Source organism: Medicago sativa, chromosome 1 (assembly GCF_051527215.1).
Source record: "Medicago sativa cultivar Bolivia chromosome 1, Bolivia_mono, whole genome shotgun sequence".
Lineage (NCBI taxonomy): Eukaryota > Viridiplantae > Streptophyta > Magnoliopsida > Fabales > Fabaceae > Medicago > Medicago sativa.
Genome location: NC_140749.1, coordinates 71,365,542 through 71,380,479, shown reverse-complemented (window position 1 = coordinate 71,380,479; position 14,938 = coordinate 71,365,542). Strand labels below are relative to the sequence as shown.

The following is a 14,938-nucleotide window of genomic DNA, read 5'->3' as shown; positions in this document are numbered from 1 at the left end:
ACATTTACCTCCTAATTTTATTTAGCACACTATTGACAAATTATGTTTCATCTCTCTTGTTTCAAATTGTACTTTTATCGACAAAATGACGAGCCTATTTTATTTCGATTTATGACTATTTATATATTGTCACATGTGAATTTGCGGTCATGTGAATTTGCGGTCAAAATTTTGCCCAAGCTCGATAAAATTCCTGGCTTCGCTACTGTGCAGCGCGACTCAAGTCACGCATGGGTACTTTCGTCCATCCAATTGGGAGGGAGTGATTTTTGATGGGAGAAGAGCATTTATCATTAACGTAATTTCTGTACTATCTCCTTATCATCATCAACACACACGAGCGCTTTGTTCTTTCTCCCGACATTGAACACTATAACCACTTCACTCTCTCAACTCTCAAACCAAAACTCATTACACATTCAAACTCAAACCCATACACATGCATTCATGTTACAGTTACGGCTCCATTTACATCCCCTTCAAATTAAACCGCTTAACTCCTCGAACCGGACCGGTTCGAGCAGCGCTATCTTCTCCAGAGAAGCGGACCAGAAAGAAGAAGCAAGTGAAAGATGATGACACTTTACTTGAGAACAGTCTCCGGTTCAGTTTCATGGAAGAGCTCATGAACCGGGCTAGGAACCGTGACTCAACCGGAGTTTCTCAAGTTATGTATGATATGATTGCTGCTGGTTTGAGTCCTGGTCCTAGGTCGTTTCATGGTTTGGTTGTTTCCTATGCTCTTAATGGCGATGAACAAGCCGCGGTAATGTTTAAATTCACTTGTTTTCAGCTTACTTGTGAGACTCTTTGGATGAACTTAGAGAAACATCTTATGACATTTTCATAAACAGTTTTTAGCTTATTTTCATAAGCTCTAAAGGATAGTTTATGAAACGGACTTGTAGCCAATATAAGATATGTTTGACACTTGGACTTTATTTATATTTTGCTTTTGTTTGAATCGACTTATTTGAACTTATCTAGTTAGTACTTTTGAGACTATTTGGATGAACTTATAGAAACATCTTATGGCTTGTTTATAAGTTGTTTTCAGCTTAGGATAGTTTACGAAGACAGCTTATAGCTAATGTAAGAAAAGTTTGACTTTTTTTTTTTTTTTTTTCGGTATGTATGGATTGACTTATTTGAACTTATCTAGTAGCGTAAGCAAATTTGAGATTGTTTGGAGGAACTTGAGGAAAGAAAACAACTTATGACATGTCCATAAGCTGTGTTCAGCTTATTTACATAAGTTATTTAGGATAGCTTGTGAAAACACAACTTATAGCTAATATTGAAACAATTTGAATTTATTTATATTTTGCATCTGTTTGGATTGACTTATTTGAACTTATCTAGTAGTTATCTAGTATCATAGGCACTCGTGAGACTATTTGGAAGAACTTGAGGAAACAACTTATGACATGTCCATAAGCTGTTTTCAGCTAGCTTATTTACATGAGCTCTTTAGGATAGCTTATGAAAACACAAATTATAGCAAGTACTGAAACAAGTCGTATCATAAATGTTATAGAAATATAATTTATTTTATATTTTGTTATAGAAATAGCTTATAAATAAGCACTTGTATGATAAATGTTTGTGGCTTTGTGCTATATGCACTTAATTATGTTGTTTATCCAAACAAGGCGTAGTTATTGATTAATAAATATTATGCAGATGGATTCGTTAAGGAGGGAGTTAGGTGCAGGGCTTCGACCAATTCATGAAACTTTCGTTGCATTGGTGAGATTGTTTGGGTCTAAAGGTCATTCAACTAAAGGTTTAGAGATACTTGGAGCTATGGAGAACCTAAATTATGATATTCGTCATGCTTGGATAATTCTTATTGGTATTATTTTGATTATCATGATATTCATTCCACTCTCAGTTGATGATGGTTTTGTTTTATTTAAGTTAGTGACTGGTTTATGGTGTGTTTGTTATCCTATGTCATGTAGAGGAACTTGTTCGGAACAAGCATTTGGAAGATGCTAACAAAGTGTTCTTGAAGGGTGCTAAGGGTGGCCTCAGGGCTACTGATGAAGTTTATGATCTCCTAATTGAGGAAGATTGCAAAGCTGGAGATCATTCTAATGCTTTGGAAATTTCGTACGAGATGGAAGCTGCTGGACGAATGGCAACAACATTCCATTTTAATTGCCTACTTTCTGTGCAGGTCAACTTTCCCAATCTATTTATTGAGCAATTCTAAGATTCAGTTTCATATCTCAATAAAAATGGGGGTAGAAACTATTAGGTGACATTTTTTTTCTTTTCCATTTTAAATAAACTGATACGCGCTTGTTTATAAATAAATACAATAATTTCCATATTGTTTTTCACATTGTATATTGTCTCTAGTCGCAAATGTAATGGTGAAAATAGATCAAGATAGCTTTTTTACTATTAAAATGGAGATGCAGATATTTAGGGATCATACATGTTGTTCAATTACTTTTCTCTGTACTCAACTGATTTTGAGTGTTAAGTAATTAACTCATGTGTATTAGCTGTGATACACACGTCATTATCTAGATGAATTCCATACTGAAAACACCAACCAAATCCTTGCTTCATGGATTGTGGTTTTTTTGTGACTGTAAAATATGTTAAGGTTGCTGATATAGAATACTGTGTAATGTCACTTCCCTTTTACATGCTTCAGTCTTTCAAGTGAACTGCTGAGTTTTTCGAATTTTCAAATTTCAATTAGCTGTGGAAAAACAAATTATGAGTGTGTTTGGTCTTGACCTGGCTGATTGTGTTATGTTTTTTCTTTCTTAATATTACTTCTTTCAAATTAAATAGGCTACCTGCGGAATACCTGAAATAGCCTTTACAACATTTGAGAACATGGAATATGGAGAAGGTTTGAATTCCACTTCTCTATTTTCTCTATTTCTTATTGCTTGTGAAATACTTCTTTTTAAATTTCAATTTTCTTCTCTTTTTCATTTCTTCAATTACGTATGAATATTGTTCGGGATAAGTGCGCCCTTTTCTAGATTGATATAGCCTATTTCTCCATTATGAACTACATCTGAGGTGAATTATCTTTAATTCATTCGCTACAGATTATATGAAGCCTGATACAGAAACATACAATTGGGTCATTCAAGCTTATACTAGAGCTGACTCTTATGACAGGTTAGTTTGTTGCATGTCCATGGCCAACAATTGGCAAAAGGCAACATTATTGCATGACAATCTTTGTTCTTGAACAGTTTAGAATTTTTCTTTAATCATCATATTCTACCTTTTTATTTGTCGATATCTCCACAGTCCATGTTTGGAGTTTGATTCTGACTCCTATCACCTGGCATAGTTTAATAGTTGAGGCAGTGTTGTCAATCCTGAAAAATAAAAATCTGTTCAATTTCTGCTACATTATAGTGCTGTAGTGATGATATAACTGCTTTTTGAGAACACTTTGTGCTAAATTGTCGAACAACAGTGGTTTGTTTAAATTCCGCTAGGCTATAGCGCTGCTATAGCCATTCAAGAACACTGCATTGAGGTCCTATTAGAGACTGAAACCGCCATTGATGAACCTTGAAGGTTCAGTTAGTTACAGAGTTTGTTAGAAAGAAGAGAGAGAGAGAAAGAGAGAAGAGAGAAATAATATTCTGTTGTATTGAATGAATCTGAGAGTTACAAAGAGTTTATATAGATGAAAGGGATAAGCTTGAGATTGTGACAAGTGTCACAATCTGATAGACTAGAGCTTAAGACTAGTTAATGAACTATTACAAGCTTAATCTTATTTTAACTAATACAAGCTTAGCCTCTATCTATACTCTAACAGTCCCCCCTCAAACTAATGGGGTCTGACACCCTTAGTTTGTCTCTGAGCTCCAAGAACCTAGAAGCAGAGAGGGGCTTGGTAAGGATATCTGCCAGTTGGTATTGTGCAGGTATGTCAGAAACAACCAGATCCTTGCTGATGACTTTCTCTCTGACAAAAAAGATGTCCAGCTCCATGTGCTTTGTTCTTGAATGAAGAACAGGGTTATGAGCCAGTGACACAGTGCTCAAGTTGTCACAAAATATTTGAGGAATTGTTGTAGGAACCTTCAGTTCTTTAAGGAGAGATTGCACCCACAAAACTTCAGCAGAAGCTTGAGCCAGACTTCTGTATTCAGCTTCCGCACTGGACCTTGCAACCAGTGTTTGTTTCTTTGCCCACCAAGATATGAGGTTTGGCCCCAGAAGAATACAAGCACCTGAGGTGCTTCTTCTATCATCTGGGTCAGAAGCCCAGTCAGCATCACAAAAGGCAGTTAGAGACAGAGGTTGATGCATAGGTGCAGGTTTGATAAGAAGACCATGATGAATGGTGCCTTTTAAGTATCTGAGGATCCTTTTAACAGCTTTCCAGTGATCCTCTAGAGGTGCTGATAGAAATTGACAGACTTTATTAACTGAGTAGGAGATTTCAGGTCTAGTAACAGTGACATACTGTAGGCCACCTACTATTGACCTGAAAAATGTAGGGTCAGATACATGATTTGAGCCATACTTTGTTAGTTTTGTACTGGAGGCCATAGGGGAAGCAATTCCATTTGCATTTGCCATATTTGCTTTAGCTAACAAGTCTTGTATGTACTTTGTCTGAGACAAGAGAAGATACCCACTCTCTGAATGATGCACCTCAATACCTAAGAAGTAATCAAGCTGGCCTAGATCCTTTAGAGAAAATTCTGCATTTAACTTTTTAACCAGTTGCTGGATCAAGGAAGGAGAGCTGCCTGTGATGATTATATCATCAACATAAACTAGCATGAAGGTACTGTGCTGATTAGCATGTAGGATGAACAGAGATGGGTCACACTTACTAGAGCAGAAACCCAGCTTTAGCAAAGTAGATCTTAGCCTTTCAAACCATGCTCTTGGGGCCTGTTTTAACCCATATAATGCTTTATGCAGTTTACACACTAAGGAGGGATCATCTGTTTCAAACCCAGGTGGTTGTGTCATGTACACTTCTTCCTCTAAATAGCCATTTAAAAAGGCATTGTTCACATCCAGTTGTTGAATACACCACTTGTTTGTGACTGCTAGTGTCAGCACACTCCTCACAGTTACTGGCTTTACCACTGGTGAAAAGGTTTCTTTATAATCAAAGCCAGGCATTTGATGAAACCCTTTGGCAACCAATCTTGCCTTGTACTTATTTATGCTCCCATCAGGATTTTGTTTAACTCTAAACACCCATTTACATCCCACTGCTTGTCTGCCAGCAGGTAGAGGAACAAGAGTCCAAGTGTTATTTTTCATCAAAGCTTCATGTTCAAGCTGCATAGCTTGCAGCCACTGAGGCTGTTTCATGGCTTGTCTGTACCCAGTAGGCTCAATATGAGTAAGGAGCAGAGTGGGATGCTTCCTTTTTTGAACAATTCCATGTTTTGCTCTTGTTGCCATAGAGTGAGTATTATTAGGGTGAATACGGTGAGGTTCAGCCTGATTTAGGGGTTGATTGGTGACAGGTCCAGCAGAAATATTATGAGAAGTATTATTGGAGTGGGAGGAGGGAGATGGACTGACATTGTGGGATGGTGAGGGAGGAAGAGTAGAAATAGGTGGGGGATTAAAAATAGGTCCAGGTGGGATATTGTGGTGATTAGAATGAGGAGAAGAATGATTGTCCTGGATACTATGATGTGGATGAGATGGACTTGATTGAGAAGTATTAGCAGGTGTTTCAGAAAATGAAGAATGAGAACTAGCAGTATGAGTAGATGATGGCTGAGTTGTAGAACCTTGTTTGTTATTTGAGTGAAACATAAAGGAAGGCAAAGGATTGTAGTCAGAATTGGTCGTAGGTGATGGGGAAGATTGACCAGAAGTGAATAACTCAGAGTAGGGAAATTTATACTCATTGAATATAACATCCTTTGAGATAAACATTCTGCCTGTAGGATCTAAGCATTTGTATCCCTTATGAGAGGGTGAATATCCAAGAAACACACACTCTTTTGAACGCAATTCTAGTTTGTGATTGTTGTAGGGTCTGGTAAGGGGAAAGCATGAACAGCCAAAGCTTTTTAAAAATTTGTAATCAGGAATTTGAAGATGAAGAATGAAAAATGGGGATTTGTTGTTGAGAATGGGTGAAGGCAACCTGTTTATGAGGTAGGTGGCAGTTAAGAAGGCATGATCCCAATAGTGTAGAGGTAGCTTGGCATTGGCAAGGAGCGTTAGGCCAGTTTCTACTATGTGCCTATGCTTTCTTTCCACAGAGCCATTCTGATGATGGGTGTGGGGACAGGTAAGCCTATGTGTAATCCCTAAATTTGTTAGGAATTGGGTAAAGGGACGAAATTCTCCACCACCATCAGTTTGAACAGATTTTATAGGAAGATTATATTGAAGTTCAACCATAGTTTTAAAATTCTGGAATGTGAGGAGTGTGTGAGATTTCAGCTTAAGAGGGAATATCCAGGTATATCTAGAGTAAGCATCTACACAAGTTAAGAAATAAGAGTAACCCCCATGTGACTCAACAGAAGCAGGACCCCACAAATCACAAAAAATGAGTTCAAAAGGTTTATTATAGACAGTTTTGGATGAAACAGAAGGTAATCTGTGAGATTTACCCAAACAGCAAGCTGAACAAAAATCTGTGAAACTTTTATTAGGCAATTGTTGATTACACAATTTCATAACACTTCTAACCACCTCATGATGTGGGTGACCTAGTCTGTTATGCCAGACTTTATACAATGAAAGAAGATTAGAACTATCAGTATTACTACTAGTATGAGTTGGAGTGTACACACTTCCATTATTACATTGGGACCTAGATAAAGAAAAGCTAGAAGGAAGAGAGGAAATATGTGAAGGAAGAGCAGAGGTGGCACTAGAGCTTGAAGAAGCAGTTCTTGACACAGAAGGCACAGATGGCTGATCAAATTGGTAGAGACCATCATCTCCCAGATGACCCTTTAGAAGGATTTTAGTAGAATCCTGAGATTTAACATAGCAAAGGTTAGAGTGAAACTCAAAGAAAACATTATTGTCTTTACAAAATTGACTGACACTAACCAGATTTTTGGTTATTGAAGGGACATGCAGTAAATTGTTAAGTATAAGAGTAGTGTTAGGAGAGAAGGGAGAAGGAAAACTCATTGAGCCTATGGAGTTGATAGCCAAACCTTGACCGTTTCCAATGTACATCTGGTCAGAACCTGAGAATGAAGCAGCATCCATGAGGTTGTTGGCATCAGGAGTAACATGATGGGTGGCACCAGAGTCAGGGTACCAGCCATTGTTGAATGAATTAGAACTGGTGGACTCGTTTCCAGTTATGTAGGCTTGAGGAGCAGGAGGCCTAGAGTTGCCAAACTGAGGAGGAATAGAAGCTCTGGGTGCACCATAGGAGAGGTTTCTCTGACCAGCACCTTGCATCCAGACATTTGAAGGAGTCCCAAAGCCATTTGCAGGACCATAGCCACTTCCAAAGTTACCTCCAAGGGCACCAAAACTACCATATCCTTCATACTGAGGAGGCACAGAGAGTCTGTGATAGCAGATACTGGCATCATGACCCATCTTATAGCAGATTTGACACTGAACACTTCCTCTGCCAAAATTACGTCCTCCTCTTCCTCTAGAGCGACCACCACGAAAGCCTCTGCCTCTAGACCCACTTCTGCCACCAAAATTAGGGTTATAGTACTGAGATGAATTATTACCAGTAGGATTACCAGAGAAGTTGAGTTGCTGATCAGGATAGGAGCCAGTTGGAGATTGAGTATGACCATTCTTTTCACCAGAGTTTTCAGCATGTGTCAAGTTAACAGAAGCAGTTTCACCAACTAACGCTTTCTTGAATTTTTCGTTGCGTGCTTCTTGAGTAAGAAGCTGAGATTCTAACTCATCCAGAGAGATAACTTCTGCTTGACTGTTAACAGTGGCAACAATTGGATTGAATTCCTCCGGTAACGCTTCAAGAACAGTTTCAATCAGATCTCGGTGAGGTACAGGATCACCTATGGACATGAGAGATTCTGAGATTGAACGAATACGAGCAATAAACTCGGTAATCGAGCGCGTTCCTTTCGTAATTGTTCTAAGTTCAGAACGAAGTTGCCTTGACCTAGTTCGCATCTGAGTGTAGCAGTAAGTGTGAACTTCATCCCATACCTGATGCGAAAAGCGAAGTCGAACAAATCGCGATAGTAGAGAAGACGAGATCGTGGAGAGGATCCACGTACAGAGCAACGAATCTTGCTCTTCCCATTCGGTGTACGCCGGATTCTCAGTTCCGGCTTCACGCGCCGCGTCGTTGAGGAAAACCGGCGGAATCTGCGGCGAAACAACATGACGCACCATTTTTGTGCCGCGCAACACGCCTTCTACCTGCTGCTTCCATTGGAGATAGTTCGTTTCGTCAAGTTTGACGGAGATGACTTGCTTGAAGTTCTTCGAGGCCGCTGCGGTGACGCGTTGCGGTTCAGAGTTGTTGATAGGCGAAGACGAAGACATGGTTGGATCGAAGAAAAAGCTCAAGATACCATATTAGAGACTGAAACCGCCATTGATGAACCTTGAAGGTTCAGTTAGTTACAGAGTTTGTTAGAAAGAAGAGAGAGAGAGAAAGAGAGAAGAGAGAAATAATATTCTGTTGTATTGAATGAATCTGAGAGTTACAAAGAGTTTATATAGATGAAAGGGATAAGCTTGAGATTGTGACAAGTGTCACAATCTGATAGACTAGAGCTTAAGACTAGTTAATGAACTATTACAAGCTTAATCTTATTTTAACTAATACAAGCTTAGCCTCTATCTATACTCTAACAGGTCCCCATTGGATTTCTTAAATTGAATATTTCCTGGATTGAATTGGATTTGTTGATGTGATCTAATCAAACTTGTTTCCGTTTGGCTTGTAGAGTTCAAGATGTCGCTGAGTTGCTTGGCATGATGGTTGAAGATCATAAGCGCGTACAGCCAAATGTGAAGACCCATGCGTAAGATACATTATTTATTATTTTTCTTTTACGAACCTGACCATTTTAGCATATTGAATGTCGAATAATTTGAATTCATTAGTATAAAATTTGGCCTTTTTATTGGCTGTATTCATTGGTATTTGTAGCTGAATTATTTGAAAAATATTAGAAGTTATAATCAGCTGAAGCTTTAATATGCGAGTCTTTGTATAAAAGAAGAAACATCGTCAAAGAGGGAATATAAACTTGGGGAAGGTTCTTCAAAGTTAAACCACTGAGTATAAAAGATATCAGCAATGAGGCTATAGAGTATCACAAAGCTATTGAATATCAGTTTTGAGATTTCCATTAAAACAACATTGAGTGAAGCTACAATTGAGGCCATAAATATGAACCTTAAGCCCAACAACTGTATGCGCTAAGAGACTCCTTGAAAATGTGAGCATTCCTCTCTAACTATACATTCCAGAGGGTAACCACACAAAGACCGCACACCACAGTCTGCTACTAAGACTATTATTCAGAAAAATTAGCAGATATATTGATATAAAAGGATAAACTTATGCAATCTTATATAAATTATTTTTTAATACAATTTTTATTCAAATAATACACCACTGTCTGCCACTATGAATACTTTAATTTACTTCAAATTAGTTATTACTCCCTCCGGTCACATATATAAGCAAAAAAGTACTTTTTAGATTCATTCAATACTTAATGTATTTGGACTATATATAGACCAAATACATTATGTATTCAATGAACCTAAAAAGTACTTTTTTGCTTATATATGTGACCGGAGGGAGTATGTTAAAAATTAGAATATATATTTTTTTTAATTTAATTATTATTTTAAATATTTTCTATGGAAGTTTGAGCTACTTTCCCTTTTGTGGAAAAAGTGTTTGCTAAAATACAAAAAAAAAAATAACAAGTAATTCATCATAATCTGTGTGAAAGTGTTGGTGGTGGGGGAGTGTTAAGGTTAGGATTTTTTGCTCTATTTAAATTCAGAAGTCATGTGGTGTCCTGCTTTGATGTATAGATTTTAGTGATACTTCCTTCTACGAGGAGTTTTACTTTGCACCCGTGACTAAGTAACCCTGTGGACTGGTGTCTCTGTAGGCTGTTAGTGGAGTGTTTTACCAAGTACTGTGTAGTACGAGAAGCTGTCAGGCATTTCCGAGCACTTAAAAACTTTGAAGGGGGTACGGAAATTCTACATATGGACGGGAACCACGGAGATCCTCTTTCTTTGTACCTTCGGGCATTGTGTCGGGAAGGTATGATTATACTGGTTATTTATTTTTATTCATTCTTAGAGTTGTTGTCTTTATTGTTAAAGAATTTAATATTTCATTAATATCTTGTACAAAATGTTAGAGACTTTGAGGCATGCATTCTATAGGGTGTAAAATACGTTCAGCTGAAAGAATTATTTTCATGGTATACTTAGTAGTTGAAGGGTAATATGCTATTTCATCTTGTGTAGAAGGTTTGCTTCCACAAGATATGATCATTTCCTTGAGAAGCTATTTTCTTACATTTTGTTGCTTATGTGGTGAGACAGATAATTTACATTATTATGGATAATGGTCATGGTAAATGTAATTGTCTATGGAGTTCAATATGCAGTGTCATAAATTGTTTATAGATATTTACGACCAAATCCGGGAATGCTTTGACACAAGCCAGTACACATTTTTTTTTACTATAGGAAGGATTATTGACATGCTTGAAGCATTAGAGGCTATGGCCAACGATAACCAGCAAATCCCCCCACGGGCAATGATCTTGAGCAGAAAATACCGGACATTAGTGAGCTCATGGATTGAACCTTTACAAGAAGAGGCTGACCTTGGTTATGAGATTGATTATATTGCTAGGTATTATTTTTATGTTAGGAAATAGTTGTTATTTTGTATTTATGTATTTTAATACTATTATCGTCTAAGTTTTTAATTTTATTTATTTTTGCACATACTTTTATTGCTTATTCTTGGCCAGGTCACCAAACCCCAAATTGAAATTATTATAATGAACTGACTCGTCATTTTTAGTTTTTATCAAGGCTTCATCTCAACTGTTTTTTACTGTCCAAGAATAGTGTCACTAATATTCCTACCTAGTGATTGTTATTTTACCCTGTGATGGTAAATTGTGTTTCTATAGCTTTCGCATTTGGTGCAGGCCAATATGTCCACTAGACCCAGCGTTATACTATAAAATTCTGAATCTCTGTAGTACCCAATATTGGACTATTGGCAAAATAGGCAGACCAGAATCCTAGTAATGGTCTGAAGAAGCTCCTGAAATTTTTCTAGCTAGAAAATTTTCAAACTTTTTTATTTTGGTTTCCTTTCTTTCTATTTAATGCAGGCACACCCTACCGCTGGTCTAGTATATATTAGTTAATGGGCTAATTGACTAAGTACATATTATTATATTGATTTATGTTTGTTGATGTCTTGATTGCAAATTTGCTATTTATTGAAACAGATATGTTGAAGAAGGTGGCCTTACTGGAGAGCGCAAACGGTGGGTGCCTCGAAGTGGTAAAACACCTCTAGATCCTGATGCTGATGGATTTATATATTCAAACCCAATGGAGACTTCCTTCAAACAAAGATGCCTTGAGGAGAAGAAGGTCTACCATAAGAAGCTTCTGAAGAAGTTGCAGTATGAAGGAATTGTAGCTTTAGGGGATGGTGCATCTGAATCCGATTATGTTAGAGTGATCGAGTGGCTAAAGAAAATCATAAAGGGGCCTGAACAGAATGCATTAAAGCCTAAGGCCGCTAGTAAAATGCTTGTGAATGAATTGAAGGAAGAACTAGAAGCACAAGGTTTACCAATCGATGGAACCAGAAATGTTCTTTACCAGCGTGTTCAGAAAGCAAGGAGAATAAATCAATCTCGTGGTCGGCCGCTTTGGGTTCCTCCCGTTGAAGAGGAAGAAGAAGAGGTTGATTCTTTATCTGTTGTGCCTGAATGCCGTTTTCTTTTGTCTGCCATCTTGATCTTTAATATATAACGCCTAAACTTAAATATGGTTCATGTTGCAGGTGGATGAAGAGCTGGATGCATTGATCTCACGCATAAAGCTGGAGGAAGGAAATACAGAGTATTGGAAACGTCGCTTCTTAGGAGAAGGCTTAAATGGTGATAATGGAAATGCAATGGATGAAGGTGAATCAGAGTCCCCTGATGTTCAAGATTATATTGATGTTGTAGGGGATGATGCAAAAGAGGCTGAAGATGATGAAGCAGATGAGGATGAGGAGGAGGAAGTAGAACAGGTAGAAGAGGAAGTAGCACCAGTAGAGAACCAAGATGTAGAGAGGATAAAGGAAAAGGAAGTTGAATCTAAAAAACCCCTTCAAATGATTGGAGTCCAGCTGTTGAAAGATTCTGACGAACCCTCTGCCACTTCTAAAAAGTCAAGAAGAAGAAGATCAAGACGGAATATGGTCGAGGTATGATAATCCCTTGGTGTCTTCTTTTTCTTTACACATGTTCTGGTTGGTTGGGGGGTTGGGTTGACAATCAGGATGATTTGTTTTTTTGGACCTTGAGGGATCATGCATGAGAGGCTGAGTCTGTTTTGGACCTTGAGCTTGAATTTCATGTTACATTATTTTACTCTTTGTTGCAGCATTACATTTGAATACTTTGACGTTGTTTGAGAACCTGAAGTTGTTTCCTTACAGGATGATGCCGACGATGATTGGTTTCCTTTGGACATATTTGAGGCATTTAAGGAAATGAGGAATCGAAGAGTGTTTGATGTATCAGACATGTATACCTTAGCAGATGCTTGGGGATGGACATGGGAGATAGAACTGAAGAACAGACCTCCTCATAGATGGTCACAGGAATGGGAAGTCGAATTGGCAATCAAAGTTATGCAGAAGGCAAGTAACTTAACCTGGATTTTTTTTTTTTATTGCAAGCTTTCCTCTTGTTGAATTGGTTTGAAATGGTAGGATGCCTTGGTTTCTAAATTCTAAGAGGCATATTTAAGAATCGCTGCCTCTCCATGTGAATAAAATGAAAACTATTTAAACTTTTTGTGGAAGTTCCTGTATTTCAAGAGTTTAAGTGAAGTTGCTTACTCTGTAAACTTTTAAAGTTTCAGTGTATGCTTCCGATTTCTGAGTTTATTCATTCACTCAATTCTGAAATATCATAAAACTAAAGGAATCTTTTATGTAAATATATTGTGAGAAAGATCCATTAAAGCATCATTACCATTTATGTATTGGTTAATGGCATATATAGGATAGCCATTATATTTGGTACATCTTATATAGATGAAAACAACACCAGTCCAAAAATAGATGATCTTTTTTGTTGCAATTGCTGGTTTTTTGGTTGTGAACGCATTATTGTTTTACTCCAACCTTTGGACTGAGCAAAAAATTATATGATTTAACTTCAAACTTATTTGAATTTGAACAGCTAAGCCCGTGAATTAATGTGTAATAGGAGCAGATAATTGAAGATATGCTTGTTATAGTGGTGACATTGATGTTGCCATAATTAAGCAGTAGTAAAGACACCTTTGGAAAAATTGAATAAAAAAGAAATAGCGGAGCTGTACTGAAAGTACGTGTAAAGAACTAAAAGTTGGCTATGGCGTAATGATTAAGTATGGTGATAATGCAGCGGCCGTCATTGATCAAGAAGAAAATCTAAAAGGAACTTGAAAAGTCTATAACAGACTTTTATTATTCGTATTATCAGCTACTCTAGAAGGAATGATTTTATGCTGCTTCAAATATGAATTTATAAATACTCGGAGTGGTTATAATGTGATATTTATTTATGTCTGGCATTAAGTATAAAAGAAAAAGACTGCATTGAAGTCTATGTATCTGCTTGTAGGTTCCTGTTCAAGCATAGTGCATATTTCATTCAATTTTGAAATTTGACTTATATATCAAATCATAATTGAGATATATTCATAATTTGGCTGTATTATTCAGGTCATACAATTGGGAGGGAAGCCAACTATTGGTGATTGTGCCGTGATCTTGCGTGCGGCTATAAGTGCGCCTCTACCTTCAGCTTTCTTGACAATTTTGCAGACAACTCATAGTCTTGGTTATAAGTTTGGGAGGTAACTCTATTTTCTTTATATAACAAGACTTTTGTAGTTGAAGTCTCCAAGAATAGAGAGACTCACTCGTTGCCAACAAAACTCTTGATATCTTTGTTGCATTCTAGCTGACGTTTTCCCTTCTTTCCCCTATGTTGCAGACCGCTTTATGACGAGGTCATCTCTCTCTGCCTTGATCTTGGGGAACTAGATGCAGCTGTTGCCGTTGTGGCAGACTTGGAGACCACGGGGATCTCGGTTTCAGACCAGACTCTAGACAGGGTGATTTCTGCTAAACAGGGGATTGACATTGCTTCAAATGGTAGCATGGATGCAGAATTGTAATATTATACCTTCATGTTGTAATATTTTACACGGGAAAAGAGAGTGGTAGTGGTTGATTGTCATGTAATAATAATTATTTCATTGTTGTAGTCTTGTGCAAATTTTAAGTAGAGCTGTTAATGTATAGAATCAGTGGTTAATGAGTAACTAAGTGATCGAATTCAAGTGGTTAATGAGTTTCAGTTCTGGATGAATTGTTTGGGAGAATCAGAGTTTAATTGTTTTGTTTGTTTGGTGTCTTCCAAGTTTAAATTTTAGTTGAAATCATATTTGGCCAGATTTTATTCACGTCCTGGCCAAACATCAATTTGCCAGGTCCTTCTCACTAAAAAAAGTCGTTACAAACAAGCTTCATAAACATCGCCTTTCATTGAGTCACCACTAGAGCGAGATAGATTCTGCAGCATGTATTCTATATTTAATCATTCTTGAAGAATGTTATACCATGAAATTTTAATCGCAAGACTCCTAAGATGAATTTTTACATTGTTTCTGGGAAAGCATTGTCATTAATCCACTCACAAGATTC

The 14,938-nt window shown here is 37.3% G+C and overlaps 1 protein-coding gene across 1 annotated transcript; it reads left to right on the top strand.

Annotated features, from left to right (window-relative positions):
• Nucleotides 1-295: 295 nt before the first annotated feature.
• On the top strand, nucleotides 296-14,637 carry PTAC3 (plastid transcriptionally active 3). Its single transcript, XM_085733444.1, has 13 exons — nucleotides 296-766; nucleotides 1,684-1,855; nucleotides 1,965-2,182; nucleotides 2,815-2,875; nucleotides 3,081-3,153; nucleotides 8,901-8,978; nucleotides 10,089-10,246; nucleotides 10,681-10,849; nucleotides 11,463-11,928; nucleotides 12,029-12,439; nucleotides 12,674-12,877; nucleotides 13,952-14,085; nucleotides 14,226-14,637. Exons 1-13 carry the CDS (start codon nucleotides 440-442, stop codon nucleotides 14,407-14,409), a joined length of 2,655 nt encoding a protein of 884 aa, XP_085589570.1. The 5' UTR covers nucleotides 296-439; the 3' UTR covers nucleotides 14,410-14,637.
• The last annotated feature ends 301 nt before the right edge of the window (nucleotides 14,638-14,938 follow it).